This window comes from Salvia miltiorrhiza, chromosome 7 (genome assembly GCF_028751815.1).
Source record: "Salvia miltiorrhiza cultivar Shanhuang (shh) chromosome 7, IMPLAD_Smil_shh, whole genome shotgun sequence".
NCBI lineage: Eukaryota > Viridiplantae > Streptophyta > Magnoliopsida > Lamiales > Lamiaceae > Salvia > Salvia miltiorrhiza.
In genome coordinates this window covers 16806970-16823918 of record NC_080393.1, presented here as the reverse complement: position 1 = coordinate 16823918, position 16949 = coordinate 16806970, and the positions used below count along the sequence as shown (strand labels likewise).

The 16949-nt window shown below is 34.0% G+C and overlaps 1 protein-coding gene across 1 annotated transcript; it reads right to left on the bottom strand.

Moving 5' to 3' along the window:
- Positions 1–13776: 13776 nt before the first annotated feature.
- LOC130995619 (cytochrome P450 78A5-like) lies at positions 13777–16155 on the bottom strand. The gene is made up of 2 exons (XM_057920975.1): positions 15153–16155; positions 13777–14565 (listed from the first exon to the last, which is right to left on the bottom strand). Exons 1-2 carry the CDS (start codon positions 15801–15803, stop codon positions 13969–13971), a joined length of 1248 nt encoding a protein of 415 aa, XP_057776958.1. The 5' UTR covers positions 15804–16155; the 3' UTR covers positions 13777–13968.
- Between the last annotated feature and the right edge of the window lie 794 nt (positions 16156–16949).

The following is a 16949-nucleotide window of genomic DNA, read 5'->3' as shown; positions in this document are numbered from 1 at the left end:
ATTCGATAATAAACGAGCCGAGCTCGAGCCTTATTTCGAGCTCGAAATTTTTATCGAGCCGAGCTCGAGCCTGACAGTGCTCGGTTCGTTGAGCTCGCGAACATGTTTGAATTCGATTGTTCGCGAACATGTTCGCGAGCCTGTTCACGAACCTTCAGTTGAGCCTTCAATCGAGTTAATACACGAGCCTTAAACGAGTCGAACTCGAACTCGAATAACATATTAATTAAGAAGATTTTCTTAAATTTATAACAAATTCGAGCTTGAACATCATATATACGAACATCTAACGAGCCGAGCTCGAGCTCAAGCTCGAATTCGACATTATCAAGCATCACCCGAGCCGAACTCGAACCGAGCTCGAGCTTAGTATGTGGGTGACAAGCCGAGCTCGATCATCAAGATAAAAGCTCGAATCGAGCTCGAACACCCGAATATTTAAACGAGCCGAGCTCGAGCCTGCTTGTATTCGGCTCGGCTCGGCTCGTTTACAGCCCTAATCATAATATGGCTCACTGGATGCCAACGTGTATTTTATTTTTTTTAAAATAATATGACACAAAAATACGTTGTTTTATGAAATATCATTTAAAAAAGTTAAATTGATGTTGGATAAATTGACCTTTAATGCATTTTCAATCAACTGGCGTAGCACAAAAAGACGTCGTTATTCTAAAACGATATAGCACAAAACGATGCAGTTCTATGTCATGTTATTTAAAATAATAAAATATAAATTATACGGTGGCATTCGATGACACATATCATAATTACGAAGACTGAAAAATAGATATAGGATATTTTTTATATAAATCTAATAGTGTGAAGTTTTTAAGAACATTTCTTATAATTATTCACGATATTTTCATAAAATGGATATAGTTTGGACTTTAATATGATATTTACCCTTAATATTTATTCTTAAAAGAAAAGATGGAGTAGTATTTTTCTTATTATATAAATAAGCTTGACTTAATTTTTTGACCGTCAGTTCCATCACTTAAAAATCGAAGCCAAATACCAAGCCACAAATTTTGTTGTCCAATAATTTCTAAACCATACATAATATATAAGTAAATATATCATTTAACTCATGTATGAAAAGCTCGGATATTAGTGAAAATTCCAACATGTGATATTTGGTCTTAGAAAATCTGAATATAATTTAATGCCTCGTAATTTTGTCTGTATCACCTTGTACAATTATTATATCTATTATCTTAATACACGTATATTTTATAAAAATAAAATTTATCGTAATATTATGAATTGTACTTAAATTTTATTTAATAATTGAATTAAAAAAGAGTATGTATATCGTAATTTAGGAATCCTTTATTTACGTTGCTTGGCACCTTCCCCCGCCGTCTTGGATTAAAGTTAATACTGATGGCTCGGTCCGTGAAGGGAGGATTCATGCGGGGGGCGTCTTTAGGAATGCCTTCAATGACGTTCTTGGTTGTTATCATTTCTCAGGCGGCCAGGGGGTTGCGTTCGAAGCAGAACTTTTAGCTATTATTATTGCGATTGAATCTGCGCATCGTGCCAAATGGGAGAGAGTTTGGTTTGAGTCGGATTCTACTTACGTGGTTCAGCTTCTTCAGTCGCTCTCTGAGACGGTTCCTTGGAGATTCAAGCCTAGGTGGCAGCTTGCTCTCTCCAAACTCCATACTTTCACGTGGCGCATTTCTCACATTTTTCGTGAGGGCAACAGATCGGCGGATTTTTTGGCTTCTCAAGCTTCGGAGGAGGGTTTTTGGCCTCATGCCATTGCTGGTTTACATGATTTTGTCAAGGAGGATGTTTCTATTCCCTATTTTACTCGTTTCGCTTGATTTTTGGGTCTTCTTTTCTTTTGTTTGGATCGGTTGCGAGCCGGGAGGCCTAAGGGTAATGGTTCGGCCGGAATCCTTGAGACCTCCTAACTCAGCTCTGTCAACCTTGGTCCTTGACGAGTACTCTTTTTCCTCATCTGTTATGAGGTTTTAACGAGGCTCGGCCCTTAGTCTGCAGCCTTGTGCTTTCAAGGGTTTTTGGTTCTCCGTTGTTGTTTCTTTTCTTTTTAATAAAATCTTATTTCAGCATATCGTAATTTTGGATTTATCAACCCATATATATATAATGATTTATCAACCGATACCAATGAAATCAAATAATAAAAAATAATTACATACTCTAATTATATGAAATAAATATTAATAAAAATGAAATTGATGGTAAAAAAGTAAAAATAAATAAATAAAAATCAAACGAATTAAAAGTGGGACACTACATGTACAATGGATTTCAAGTGAAACTCACTCAACCACTAGGTCGTCATCCTTTTCTCTCTCTAGCTAAAAATTATCTATCTAATTTATAAACTCAGTTATTTAAATACTTTGACAATTAATAAACTCTTATATATGAAATTACATTTTATAAGCTCAAAAACCTTATAAGCTATTTACCCTCTAAATATCAAATATACCCCTAATGTTTATAACAAAAAACAAATTGACCTCTAACGTTATGTTTTGTGCAATTAGTTCCTAGTGTTTACAAATTCGGGTAAATATGTCCATAATATTCATAATAATTCCCTCATATAAATATTATGTGTGAACTGATGAACAACGATGTTCATGTGCGAACCAATGAACAAATACATAAAATACATGAACATAAGCACATGAACAACGATGTTCATGATAGTAAGTCATGAACACCGTTGTTCATGTGACGCATGAACAACTATGTTCATGACTTAATGTTGAACAATCGTTGTTCATGTCCAAATAAAGGGCTGTGATAGGTTCCTCATTCTCACAAAAAGATGTAATTCTCACTTGATCTCATCCCTATATATATATATAGGGGGGCGCTCCAGTGAGACCCATATGTAAATGTTAGACCTAAGACAAAATATATACCATCGGATCTTATGATCCAATGGCCTATAATAATCTGTGAGATTATGACCGATTTTAATTGTTCACTTATAATTCACGCGTTCACACTGGGATAGGGACTTTTTGGTAATTTTCTTATTAACTCCTGAAATGTCGTCCCACCCACTTCCTCGATTCCGGGATTAATTAATGTGAAGATTTACATATCATTTTTACTCCAACCACACGGTAAATGAATAAGATGCAAAATTGGAACCGATTTTTCTTACTTTTCTTTCGTTGTCAGTAGATCTAGGGCTTCATCCAAGTAGGCACGAGTGGCGAAGACGAAGATCTTCTTGGTGAACAAGCAGCATCCAAAGTAAGTTCCGATCTATAGGAGTTTTCGATTTTTTCGTTATTCAATGGTTTTTTTTCCTGATTTTTGGAATCTCATTTTGTTCAACACGATATCCAAAATCGATTAATTGTCGTGTTTTTGTTTCACTTTTAAAGGTGTTTAATCTGGTTGGAAAGAGGAATTAGTTTGTTCATCGAAAACGCACAGATTGTTCTTATTGATTGACGTTTCGATTTGTACGACTGTATGCAATGTGATGAGGACTGAAATATGCACCAGCGCTGTGCACTATATAATGAAAACATTTCTATTACGCTTATGATTAGTGTTATTATTATTAAAGCTAACCAGTGCAGGTTTTAATTGAAGACTTGGGATAGGTAAAGAATATAGAAGCTTCCGGCGTAGTCAGCAAGCATAGGCGACTCAGACAAGGTCAATGTATTAAAAGGCTTAGCCCAATATATAGTAAATGGCTGCGGCCTAGGCTTATTTAAATGGCTTATAAATAGAAATTAGGTGTGGTTAGAGGAGGATCATATCATTTTCATAATCCTTGTACAATGTAATACTCTCTAGATTATAGTGAACAAACCCCAAAACCAGTGGACGTAGTTTCTCGATCCGAACACGTAAATCTATGTCTCGTGTAAGCTTTCTAGTTAGGGTTGGTTCTCATTCACCAAAATGGCTGTGGAAAAAGATGGTTTAGAGATATTTCTTTGTGTGTGTTCTGAGTTTTGAGCTTTGCTTGCTGTTGTTTTTAAAATTGCAAATCAATGAAAAAATCAATGTGCTTGTTATTAATTAAGCGGACATATTTTTTTGGTGATATTTAAAAGATTTGAAAACGGATTAGGCAAAATAGGGGTTTACAACAAAAAGAGATCTTGCTTCGTGGTGCGAGGCAACATTAACGACGCTAGAAGAATAAGAAGAAACCTAGAGGTAATACACAAGCAATTAAAGTTATTCACTCACAATTACAGTAATACAATTTAGGTTCTCTGATTATGTTTAATTTTTTTTATTTTTTTATTATTCAATTAAGGGTACAATTAGCAGAAATAATGTATTCTATTTTTTTCCTGTTCGTTTTCTTTAATGGTGATTTTGGGAGCATTCTATTTTTTGAAATTGTGGCTTTGGATATTTTTGAGAGCATTCTAACTAAAGAATTTAATTAATATTCTATTAAATATGGATGGATCATTATATTTAGGATCATTAATTCATTATTAAGAGGCTGTGGAGGTTACCAAGGACAAAGATAATGGAGCTGTGGAGAAAGTAATTAAAGCTGTATCAGAATTTTGTGAGTTTTTATGATGACATACAAAAGTTATTCATTTTATTTTAGCAGTAGTGCGACAACAGATTGGTTTTATTCATTAAAAAGTCAATACTATACAGATTGGTTCAGTTCATTTCTGATTTATAATATTTAATTGTGGAAGGCATTGACTCCCTTCTCTATGCATTTGATGTTGAAAATAGGCTCTATGCATTTGATGTTGAAATAGGCGTTGTAGATGGGGTCAAACATGTAACAGTAGTCGACGTTCAAGGACTTGACGACAGGGGAGCTCACCCACCGTGGGAGATCGTTTTCCGGATTCTATGCAGGAGTGCTCGGGAGCTCTCGCTATCGTCACTCCGTTTGAGGTGGTGAAAATTAGACAGCACCGGTAGAGAGGATTGTGTCCCGAGCTCTACAAGTACCAGTGACCTATGCATTGAACTCATATGATTGTTCAGGAAGAATACTTGTTTGGTATGTGGGTTGGAGCTACCCCAACCGTGATGTGTAATGGAACAAACCAAGTTGCTATGTTTAGTGCTAAAAATGCATTTGACGGGTTGTTGTGGAGAAAACACGAAGGTGACGGCAAAGTTCTCCTGCCTTTTCAATACTAGTGGTTCTTTTCTTTCACCTCGAAGCTTTATTATTCAATGAACTATGCCATATTATTCAATAGTTAAATGAGCTTTGTTCACTGATATGGCTATATATACCTTATGTATTGCATAGTTATTCAGTAAACATTTATATTCACTACATAAGTATATTTTATTCTCATGGTTATTCATTAAGTATGAACATGTTATTCAGTTGGGGGATTTCCTTTTTGCTCCTAACTCATATCTTGTTTGAACTGATCCTAATGATGAAAACTCTGCTTCAATTTGGTTTGGTGAAATGTCAGATATGGGAGGATATTTTATCTAAGAAAGTTGAGGAGGACTGCAGCCTTCTATCAAGATTCCTTGTCATTTCATTTGTTGACTTGAAAAAATGGAGCTTTTATTATTGGTTTGCTTTCCTTGTATTGGTTCTTGACCCTCCAACAATTGTTGTTAATCTTAAACCGACTACTCAATGGTTTATTCTGGAAGATAGAGGTGTTTTGAATATCAAGCTGCTGGGATTATGCTTGCAAGTGGAGATCTGTGAAGGCTGCTTGTAAATAATTTTCTTGTTCATTAAGTTACATATTACATTCATAAACAACACAACTTTATTCTGCAAGTATTTTTTCATATTCGCAATTTTTGAGTAGCATTCAAATTATATTTCTTATTCACAAAATTATTATTTATATTTGGGTACAATTTGAACAATATTCAAATACAACTCATGTTTTAATAATGTACATAACAATTAAATGATAGAAATGAACTTATTCTTAATTTATTCATTGAATTATGGACTTTGTTCGATACTGTTATACATTTCATTTGGTGAATAAATTCGTATTTTAGAATTGAACTCGAAATGAATTGTTTCATACCTTATTAATTGAAATAATGACTTTGTTCATTACAGATGTATATTGTATTCGGTGAGCAAAATCATATTTCAAAGTCATTATGCATAACAATTTAGCTATGTGAGATTCGTGGTGAAGAAAATGATTGGAAAAAGAAAAAAAGAAAAAGCAAAATAACATATTGAAGACAAAATTCATGATGAAGAAAAGAAAAGGGAAAAAAAACGACGTGAGATTCGTAAAAACAAGACATACATAATTGCATAAAAGAATGCAAAAAAAAAAAGCAAAATGAAATATTGAATAAGCTGGAATCAACAAAAAGCAAATATAATTAAAAGAGGGGGGGGGGGGGGCGCATCAACCATAATTAATTTTTCAGAATCTGTAATAGATAAGTAACGAAAAGAAATAGATATGAAAGAGATAGAATTATAACAAAATTGAGAAAGATATGATTCTAATTAGATATACCACAAATAAAATAATCACAAAGATATCAGGGTACATAAAAATCGGTTACTACTAATTAGCTATTTACAAATTTAACCTTTTCTTAAATGAATAATAATTAAAATAAAAAAAAATCTAGCCATAGGATTGAAAAAATAAACGCACCAGATCGTGCTCTAGATCTCACTAAAATTAAGGGGTCTCATTGGAGCGGCCCCCTATATATATATATATACATACACATAATTACCTAGAAAGTTTATTGTGTGTATTTGTATCAATCTAAATAAATTTGAAATTATACAATTTTTGTAACATACAATTTTCCTAATCAATGGCGGGCTTGATACGCCTCATCCGATTACCATTTTGTTGGGGATTATCTTCTCGAAGTTCTGCTGTGTTGAGTCAGATGAGAAGAACATGAGCTTGACTCCTGGTTTGGTCTCTTGTTCGTGTTTGATTTTTCAGATGATGGTCGAGCTGGACTTTCTTCGATCACTTGGGGTGCTTTTGATGGTTGGGAATGAGCATTTCGGTTGTTTCTCGGAGATGGTGCGGCTGCCTTTGGAGGAGGAGCAACCTCTCGTCGCCTCTTGCTTGTTTTTTTCTTTATCTTGCTTTGGATTTCTGGTTTTGGTACTCCACTTTCTTGTTTGTGAGCTGGGGCTATTTAAGGGTAATGGTACAATCGGAGCTTCTGAAATAGTCTCAATTCAGCTCACAAACATTTTCTTTTAGATGAGTACTCTTTTTTCTCGATAAGGCTTTTTCCTTCCGGATTTCCTTATCGAGGTTTTAACGAGGTTGGGCCCTTAGTTTGTTTTCCTGTGCTTTCAAGGGTTGTTAGGTTTTTCGTTTTTCTTTTAATAAAATCTCAATTTAATTAATTAATACAATTTCCCTAGTCACAAATTTGATTTAAATATGTTTAAAATATAAAGAAATAGAGAATTTAGATAAACAAATAAAAAAATATGAAAATGCCATGTAGAATAGATCATTGAACTATATTTTCATATATATTATTTCTAATATGTTTATACAGATTTTTCTGTCGATGATGACCACTACAAAATTTATGTGGGCTTCAATAAATTTACAAATATATGAATTGAAAATGCATAAAATGAGAATTTTTAGAGAGGATGTAGGAGATGCCATGCAGGACCCGAATAAGAAAAAGAGCTCGAATCACTAATCTTATATTTGATATGATTATATATAACACTTATACATAAACGATTTTTAATAAATGCACGAATTATGTGTAATGCAATGATTTATCTATAAAATTATTAAAAATATAATACGGGATTAAGAAGATATAAATTAAAAATTTAGAAAAATAAATATAATATGAAATTAAAATACATGAATTATGAATTTAGAAAATGAAAAAAATAGTTAAGTAGCAAAAATACCCCAATGTTTACATTGAAAACCAAAATAAGTCTCTAACATTTAAAAATTGGGACAAATAGATTCCTAACGTTCAAAATTATTTGATAAAGAAACTTATTTGCCCCAGTTTATGAACGTTAGAGGCCTATTCACCCTAATTCGTAAATGTTACAGACTTAGTTGTACAAAATATAATATTAGGAACCTATTTATTTTTTACTATAAATATTAGGGGGGTATTCATTATTTAATCATTTTAGATATAGTATAGATCAATATTGAGTGTTGCTAAATGTTGGGTCCCTTAGTGATATTGAACTGATGTATAGGAAGGGTAATATACCAGTAGGCTATTTTTGAAAATTAAAACTTGAAACTTCTTTTCTAAACTGAAGTGAGTATCGAAACTGATACTGATGTGAGTTGACTAAAATGAACAGTGTGTTAAAGATCAGTTAAGAAGTGTGTAGACCGATACTGATATTAGTTCAGTAGAATAACTTCAGTGCGAAGAACTAGTCGACACACTGATAGTTCAAGTAGGGTTTCAGTCTATTCAGTTTTATGAAATCAGATGAGTGTTAGAAATCTTACTAACTATCATAAGATTTGTTAGTTAGACTGATAACACTTTCAGCGGAAACGATTTTACGAAATAGCCTTTAAGTGAAACACTTTGTAAGTTCTTAGGGTTTCTCTTTTCACATTAACAATTTCAGTATAGATAAATATTTGTGCATAGATAAGGAAAAATAAATACTGAAAGCAATAAGAACACCAAGAGTTTTATGTGGTTCAGAAAAGAATTTTCTACGTCCACGGTCAGTCGATCACACTGACAAATAACTGGGCTTGTGCTTGCGGGTGCACAACAAACCTTGCTTCTGAAACTCAAGTTTCAGAGCCAACGCACTGGGTTGGACTTCTCACTTTTTCTTAACTCGCAGTGCTGAGACAACACACGTCTAGCTTGCGGTGGTTAAGAATCTCTGAGTTCAGAACGACATCTCGAACTCTCTCTATCTCAAACACTCTTTTCACTCGTTGTAAAAAGGGTTTAACTCTCCAACTATCGATTACTGAGAACATGCTCTCGTGTAATAAGAAACCAGGCTAAGGATGATGATTTTTTGCCTAGTAGCTTCTAAGAGAATTTTGGTATATTAGGTGAACTGATATTTGACAATGGAGGATTCTCTTATTCGATTCAAAGATTTGGCTAAATGTAGGTTGAGTCTTTAGTTCGACAGAACTTTAGCGTACGTTCTTGAATCGGTGAGGTCGAATGTTGAATCTTGAGCTCTATTTATAAGCAAATAGAAGGAATAGATCCGTTGGAGAGGATCCTTCACTCTTTTATGTTGTTTGACTTGTCAATTCAAATTATGCTCAAGTCTTCGTCCTCTATCTCCTTTACGCCGAAAGAGGCATGGCCTTTCTGAGCTTAGGAGATGGTGTTACAGTTCAAGGTAACACGAAAAGGGAAACTCTGCAGGTTGAAGGGCGATTCACCATATCCTTGCATTAAATGCATCGTCTTTAGCATTAAATGCGGCGTGTACTAGAAGTATTAAAGTTGTCCTTTGTTAACACTGAGTGTGTTATGCTTAACTCCTACTTCAGTCCGCATATGGAATTATCAGTCCGAGGTTTCTAATCAGAATATTCTCTTCAGTTGTATTGAATGCTACTCGACTGATCAGGTGTACTGAAGTGTTTCCCAACGCTTGTACTTCAGTGCAGAGGTTTCATTAATGTCAGCATTTAATTCAGGTGCACTTCAGTCCTTCATACTTCAGTCTTCAGGACTTCAGTTCTTTGGTCTTCAGTTCTTCGGCTTTCAGTTGTTGGTCTTCAGTCCTTAAAACATCAGTGCTTTGGTCTTCAGTACCCGTGTTTTCAAATTGCGACTTCAGTACTTTGGTCTTCAGTTTATACTGGAAAAACGAACTCCACAATTGAGTTCAAAAAGATTCTAGTCTATTACAATAGTATCTAGGGGTTTTGGAATCATCAAAACAAAAGGTAGGATATTTCTTCTAATTTTCCAACACTAAACAAAATAATTAGCTTATTTGAAATGGTAAATGATAATGTATCTTATCAACACCTGATTCTAAGTTACGAGTTTTACCTAGTGTTTGAGCGTAAAAGTTGAGAGAAAAAGCTGAATTGCCGAGAAAGAATTGAATTGATGTTGTATTGAGTGAAGAGCACGTAGTTTACTCAAGGGGAATGCATCTATGAAAACATGCTCCCTGCGTGGTCAAGGACATAGTAGTAATTTTACCCGCAGACGAGCGATTCCTCTGCTCTGGCGCTTCCCGGGTAAAACGGTCGCTCATACCGCTGCCTATCTTGCGTGATAGGTCATTCCTTTGTCTTTGGTGATTCCTCTGACTGAGCCCATTCCTCTGGCGGAATCCATTCCTCTGGTGAAGTCCATTCCTCTGACCCTAGTGATTCCTCTGTCCGAGTTCATTCCTCTGCTCTGCATATATTACTCATCATCAGTAAAGAATACGTTATCTTCAAACTTATATTTGTCCCGATAAGTCCTTAGAACTTAATTATTTATTTCCATAACTCCTAAAACCATATAATTGTTTGCTCGAATTATAAAATCCATTTTTTTAAAGACGTTAATAATTTTGTAAACTTCTGTTGAAAAGTGATATATTGAATCCACTTTATAATCCACCAATCTATATATATTATATAAAAAATCAATTTAACGGTAAATTTTTACCACCAAAATTTTTCTTTCCCTCTATCTTTTTCATTTAACTAATTATTATCTCCTAATTTAACTAACTATTTTCAAATTATCCTCTCTCTCTTAGTTTTTTTTCCTTTTCGATTTTGCAACTTTGTTTCTCTTTTTCTTCAAAATTCTTTTCGCTTTTAATTTTTTCATTTTTCTAATATTTGTGCACTTTGATTAATAAAAATTATCATTTTTTTTAAAACTAATAAGTTAAAAATATATATATATATATATATTTATTTTCTCTCACTTCATTAAAATTTTACAACTTTTTATTTATTTATGTTTGTGTATAAAAATATTGATTTACTTATTATGACGTGTAATACTCTTAATAATGTGTAATGTTAATTTTCATTATCAGATGATATAAAATTATTCAAAATTATTTAATAACTATAATTATCGTTAAACTTTATACAGAGTTGAAAATTTACGTTTTTACATTTGGGATATTATTCAGTAATTGATATGGATTATTTTATTTTATTTTTTAAACATATTTTACATTTAATTATGTACATTTCAATTCTATTTAATATTTATTTAAACATACCCTTTCATTTCGATGTTTGCCGTGCATCGCACGGATGGACATACTAGTTTATCATAATCAACAGAATTCTATAAAACAAGAACCACAGTTTAGGGAACCAAAAATACTTTTTACCGTATGCATGTGTTGGTCTAGTGGTAGAGTGATTAATGCCTAAAGCTAAATGACTTGAGTTTGAGTCCATAATGCAATCTTTATATTTATTTATTTAATTATTAATATATTAAAAAAAACTCCTACCAATGAGATATTTTTAAAAGCACACTGAAAATTAAATTGATAAAAAGGCCGTGCCTTGCATCAATTTTAAAAGAAAATAAATACTCTTGCATCCCAGCTATTCGGGCCGATGGAAGGGGTACAGAGCGTAGCCAGTCCACAAAAGATCGGCCCACTAAAAATTAAGTGATTGATTTTATGTTAATTTATTATTATTATTATTATTATTATTATGAAGTCCCGATCCGAGTGTGGAAGTTTAGTACTATTACATGTCAAATGACATTTCATTTTAGAGCGCGGATTTCACTATTATTTGAAACAAAAAAAACAATATTTCGTCAAATTGAATTTCAAATAATGTTTCTGAAATTTTATCATTTTCGCTTGATCTCTAGACTCAAAATAAATATCATCCACATGCGGGCAATACTAAATATTTCCAACAGATTGAAGAACCCCTTCATTTAATAGAGAAGAGGATAACAACTTAATATTCCAGATATTATTATTTGATAATTATGGATAGCACAATATAAATAAATTGAACATGATAGAAAATAACGGGTAACTACTTAGACTATTGTTTTTCGCATTATCATCGAAGGAACAATTTTTGTGTGGTGCTAGTGTTCATGTGAACTTGTCAAACACTATAAAAATTAACAATATTCCCTACAACATGCTAATAATTCAATAATCCAACAATCTGATAATTTGTTCACACATTGTTAAAGGTGTCAAAACAAGTTGGCTAATATTGTGGGTCGGATTTGGCCCATTATTTCATACCCAATAGGTATGGACAATTAAGTACTCCTCGATCGGTGATCCGGAGAAGCCCAATTTGGACTGGGCCCAAAAGATTTCACAAGCCTAACCCCAACTTGAATAATAATAATAATGATAAATATAATATTGAACTCAAGGACTCATGGTGTTGGGAATTAGGGCTTGCACGTTCCTTCCTTTTTGTTCTGTATTGATCACACGTATATATGTTTTCAGCTGCCATGTACGCAAATTCGAGCTCAAAACTAGTGTTCGGCCCATTAATATATATACGATTCCATTCAAAAGTGTGACAACCCTAAAGTGTGGCCACAAGCATTAAAGTAAACGTTAAAATGTGATATATAATTATCCTATAAAAAGAGTAAATATTCCTTGTAATTAAAGCGTTAACTTTCAAAAAAAAAAATCTCTTGGATGAGTGTTTTAGTTCATTCATTATGGGCTAATAAATAAATATTATATTGTGTCTTGCTATAACTACATTCTAAATTGCTAATTGGTTAAAGTCGTAAAGCCAGCTAAGAAAGTAATTATAAAGTGGTTAATATAAATTGTGGTACGCTAGCCGCATCTTTACATTTGATGGGTTTTCTGTGTGGAGATATTAGTAATTTATTTTGTCTTTGGGCCACAGCAAATATAAAGTATATAACTAGGCTATGTCATGCATGATCATACAAGTCAAAATTATAAATATTGTTTTCCTCATGTCGTATCCTATTCCTATCCTATCGTATCGTATTAACATGATAACACATATTCTAGACTTGGTGCAGATCATGATCTCATTTTTTTTTTCACTCGAAGAACGATGGGTTTGAACTTTAAGCCTAACTACCTATAAAAGAAAACTCATCATCTCATTTAATCACTTATTTACAAACATCTTGATATTCCGTGAGTTTAGGTAATTGAAGCTTTACAGTTTTATTACTAATTGAGAATTGGAGATCCTCTATTCTTTTTCTAGTGTTTCCACTATTAATTTTAAAAAAAATATTATTTTTCTTCAATTTCAGTGTCTTATATACTTATTTTAGTTTAATTAGTTTTAAAATTATTAATTAGGACTCACTAATTCAATTAGGGCGTATGACTATTCTCATTTACAATTCTTAATTAAGAATTTATTATTAGAGTTTATTCATCCATATAATTGGGATGTGTATATTTTTTAAGTTTCAAATTTTGGTAACAAATGTTAATTATGGTTCATTATATGAAAATATGTATTATTTTTTTCATATAAATACTGCTAAAACAATAAAATTAATAACGAGACACGAAAAACTATATATAGAACATACCGTTTACGATTTTTTTCTGATAAATTTGACGAAGACCGCATGCTATAAGATGTAAATACGGTATAGATGTTTATTTCAAAGCCTAGTTATGTGGGCTTCACGGCTATTACTTAATTTACAGTAAGTACTAATTAATTACTAGTGAAGCTACTTTATTAATTTCTTTAATTATATATTTTGTTCTTCTTAATTTCGTCCGTCACACAAATAATCCAATATCCGACTTCTTGATCTTCACTTGACAAAAATATATAACACAAAATGAGTGGGGAATTTCTAAAATAAAAGTGTAAAACTCAATGCATTTATTCTAGCTTAATTAGCTAGCTAGGTTGTACAAACTTGATAACGTAACACGTACTATACTTTTTTTTTTGAGGGGTTGATAAAACTATACTTAATTGTACAATTTTAAGCTTGTACGATATTACATGCAAATAACATATGATCAGTATTTTCACAATTTCAATTTATGGAAACTGCACGGCATACTAATGGTTTCTTCATTTCAAGAGAGAGCTTTAGACATTCTTCAAGATCAACCGGTCCACGTGGAAGCCATTTGAAGTTTTGCAGAATTCTTGCTAGCCAGAGGTGAACCGTAGCCAGTCCGAGGGCCTTCCCGGGGCAGACCCGTCGGCCCGACCCAAAAGGAGCGAGCCTCAAATCCGATCCCATAATGGAGAAATCCCCTTCTATGAATCTTTCGGGCTTGAAAGCCCACGGGTCGGGCCATACCGTCGGGTCATGCGCTATGGCCCACATGTTGACCATAGCCGTTGTGCCACTTGGTATGAAGCATTTGTCGACTTCGACGTCGTGGATTGCGAGACGGGCCCACGAGAGTAACGGGCCGGGGGGGTGGAGCCTCAACACCTCCTTAACAATGGCTTGAAGAAACGGAAGATTCGGAATGTGTGATTCTGTAACGTGTTTGGTACGACCAACATTAACTTCGATTTCATGTCTGACCTTCGCTTGAATATCTTGGTGTAGAACCATTCTTGCCATAATCCATTCAAGGAGAATATAAATATTATCTACTCCTCTAAATACCATCTCCTGCATGCATTGATAAGGATAAAAGTACTAAGTGAAGTTAAATTAATGTGTAAATAATTTAACAAATATATTAAAATGAAATAATTGAGTATATAAAAATGAAGATTTGGTGTTTCCTCGGATTCTATTCAAAACAAAGTAAATATGCATAAAGATTAATTACACCCACAAATACTACAGAGTGCAAAACATCAATAATGATATTATAGTCTATATAACTAAAAGACTTTTTTGTCTCTAAGGGTTTGCAAATCATAGTATAAATCAACTTTATAGCCTTTGACCTCCTATGGTCAATATTAGATTCTTGAATTAAATATTTTACTTAATGATATGAATAAAGTAAGACTACGTAAGTAGAATCCAAAAACAAAAAGCTATTGCTTCCTATTGCGACAACTTTAATTAAATATCAGTTAGGTAAAAAGAAAGTTAAAAATATTAATTTGAAACAAATTGTATCGTCGTAAAGACATTTTCTGTTATCCCCTTTTCAATTGATATTTTGATGATATAGATGCATGCTCGGGTAAATTAATTTTTAATTAACATTAAAATAACATGAAGAAATAGATTCCCTAGCTTACCCAGAGCACAGCCACCATATCTGCATGACTAAGTAGATCCTCCTGAGGCAGAGAAAGCAAAACACTAAGAAAATCATCCCTCACTTTAAAATCTCCATCTCTTTTCCTCTCTTTTATAATCCTAGTCACAATCTCACTAACCTTACCTGCCAACTTATGGCATCTTCTCCTCACCCCAAAGAAATCCAAAAACTCCAATGGAAAATAATCAGCCCAATTGAACTCTCCCATCAGCTCATACCCTTCTCTCACCATCACACCCAACTCATCCCCAAACCCTAAACCACTAACCCCAAACACACTCTCCAACACATTCTCTAAAGAGGCCCTTTGAAGGATCCCTCTCAACTCCACGAACCCCCCCGCACTCATCTCCTCTTCCACCCTTCGGATTATGTTATCCGCGGCCGCCTGCCTGAGGCCCTCGAGGCCCGCCACCCTCCTCGGGGAGAACATGTGTGTGGAGGCTATTCTACGCAGGTGGCGCCAGTGGCTACCCGATGGGGAGAAGCCGATGGCGCGGTCGAACATGAGGAGGCGCGTGGAGTCCCTCACGGGGCGGTCCAAGAACGCGCCCCCGCATAGAATCTCCTTGGCGGTCTCGGGGTCGCTGCTGATCACCACGCGCTCAATGCCGAGGCTGATGGCCATGAGGCGCGTGGCACGCAGAGCGAAGGCCGCGGACTGCCAGCCTGCGGTGGGCGAGGTGCCCCATTTGGGGTAGAAACCCTAGAAATAGGCCAAGAAAATTTAGGGCTCTTGAGTTTGTTTTTAGGGTTTTGGTGGTTTCTCCATGCAAAGCCACCTGGCGAGGAACATAGGTTTGAGATGAAGATGCAGTAGGAGAGGAGAAGAAGAGTGAGAGAGAATGCAGTTTGGTACAAGGTTGGGAAACATGAGATCAATGAGAGCAAACCAAAATGGATCCATGGTTTTTATTTCAAGGATATGTGTTTGATCGAATTGTGAATGGCAATGGAAATGTATGGCTATGTGTTAAGTTTATATAAAGGAAATGGAAAGTGATGATCTAAGATTAATTAATGAATCATTAATTGTACCTTTTAATAGTTTAATGGTAATTTAACAGTAATTAATTTTATGTATTGCCACTACAAGAAAGTGAGTACGTGATTGGCTACGAAATTTAACTGCGGCCAATTTTCGACGCCAACAATAATTTGTGGATAACCTAGTGATGATCGATTTGGATATCCTTGTGGTTGAAGGTAGCTTGAATTTTCATACATACAATTTTCAAATGCAATTTATCTTTGATATTTAGTTTGCAACCTATTACATAAGACGAGGCACGTACGCTTCGATAGCACGGCCTGTGATTTTCCTCTGTCCTCAAATAAAAATTAAAATAAAATAACAAAATTATAATTTTTAAATAACATGGTGAGATGATGTTATAAGATTTGGTATTTATATTTCTCCACGTATGAGATATATAGCTTTGTATAGAGTGGTGTATTCTCGTGTCTGCCCAAGCCCTCCCTAAAACCTAATTGTTAAGCCTACTCATATCTTACTACTAAAAAAATGATAATGGCATGATATATCTTAATTAATTAATTAGTCTATTGTACAGATGTCTACCTCTGATTGAGGCTTGCATAATCTTGTATGTAATGTTTGACATAGGTAGCGCTGACCCTCAATATCCATGAATAGCTCGAGTCAAAAAAATAGCTGATCTAATTAATGCTTTAACTGGATTTGGCAATATTCTAAGGGAATCTATATATTTTTTCTAATAAAGTAACTTCTTTTACCCGTCATTTTGGGTAC

Coding starts and splice junctions, on each gene's coding strand:
- LOC130995619 (XM_057920975.1), bottom strand. CDS start 15,803: ATGGCCATCAGCCTCGGCATTGAGCGCGTGGTGATCAGCAGCGACCCC. Junction 14,566..15,152: donor ATATGGTGGCTGTGCTCTGG/GTAAGCTAGGGA, acceptor CAATGCATGCAG/GAGATGGTATTTAGAGGAGT.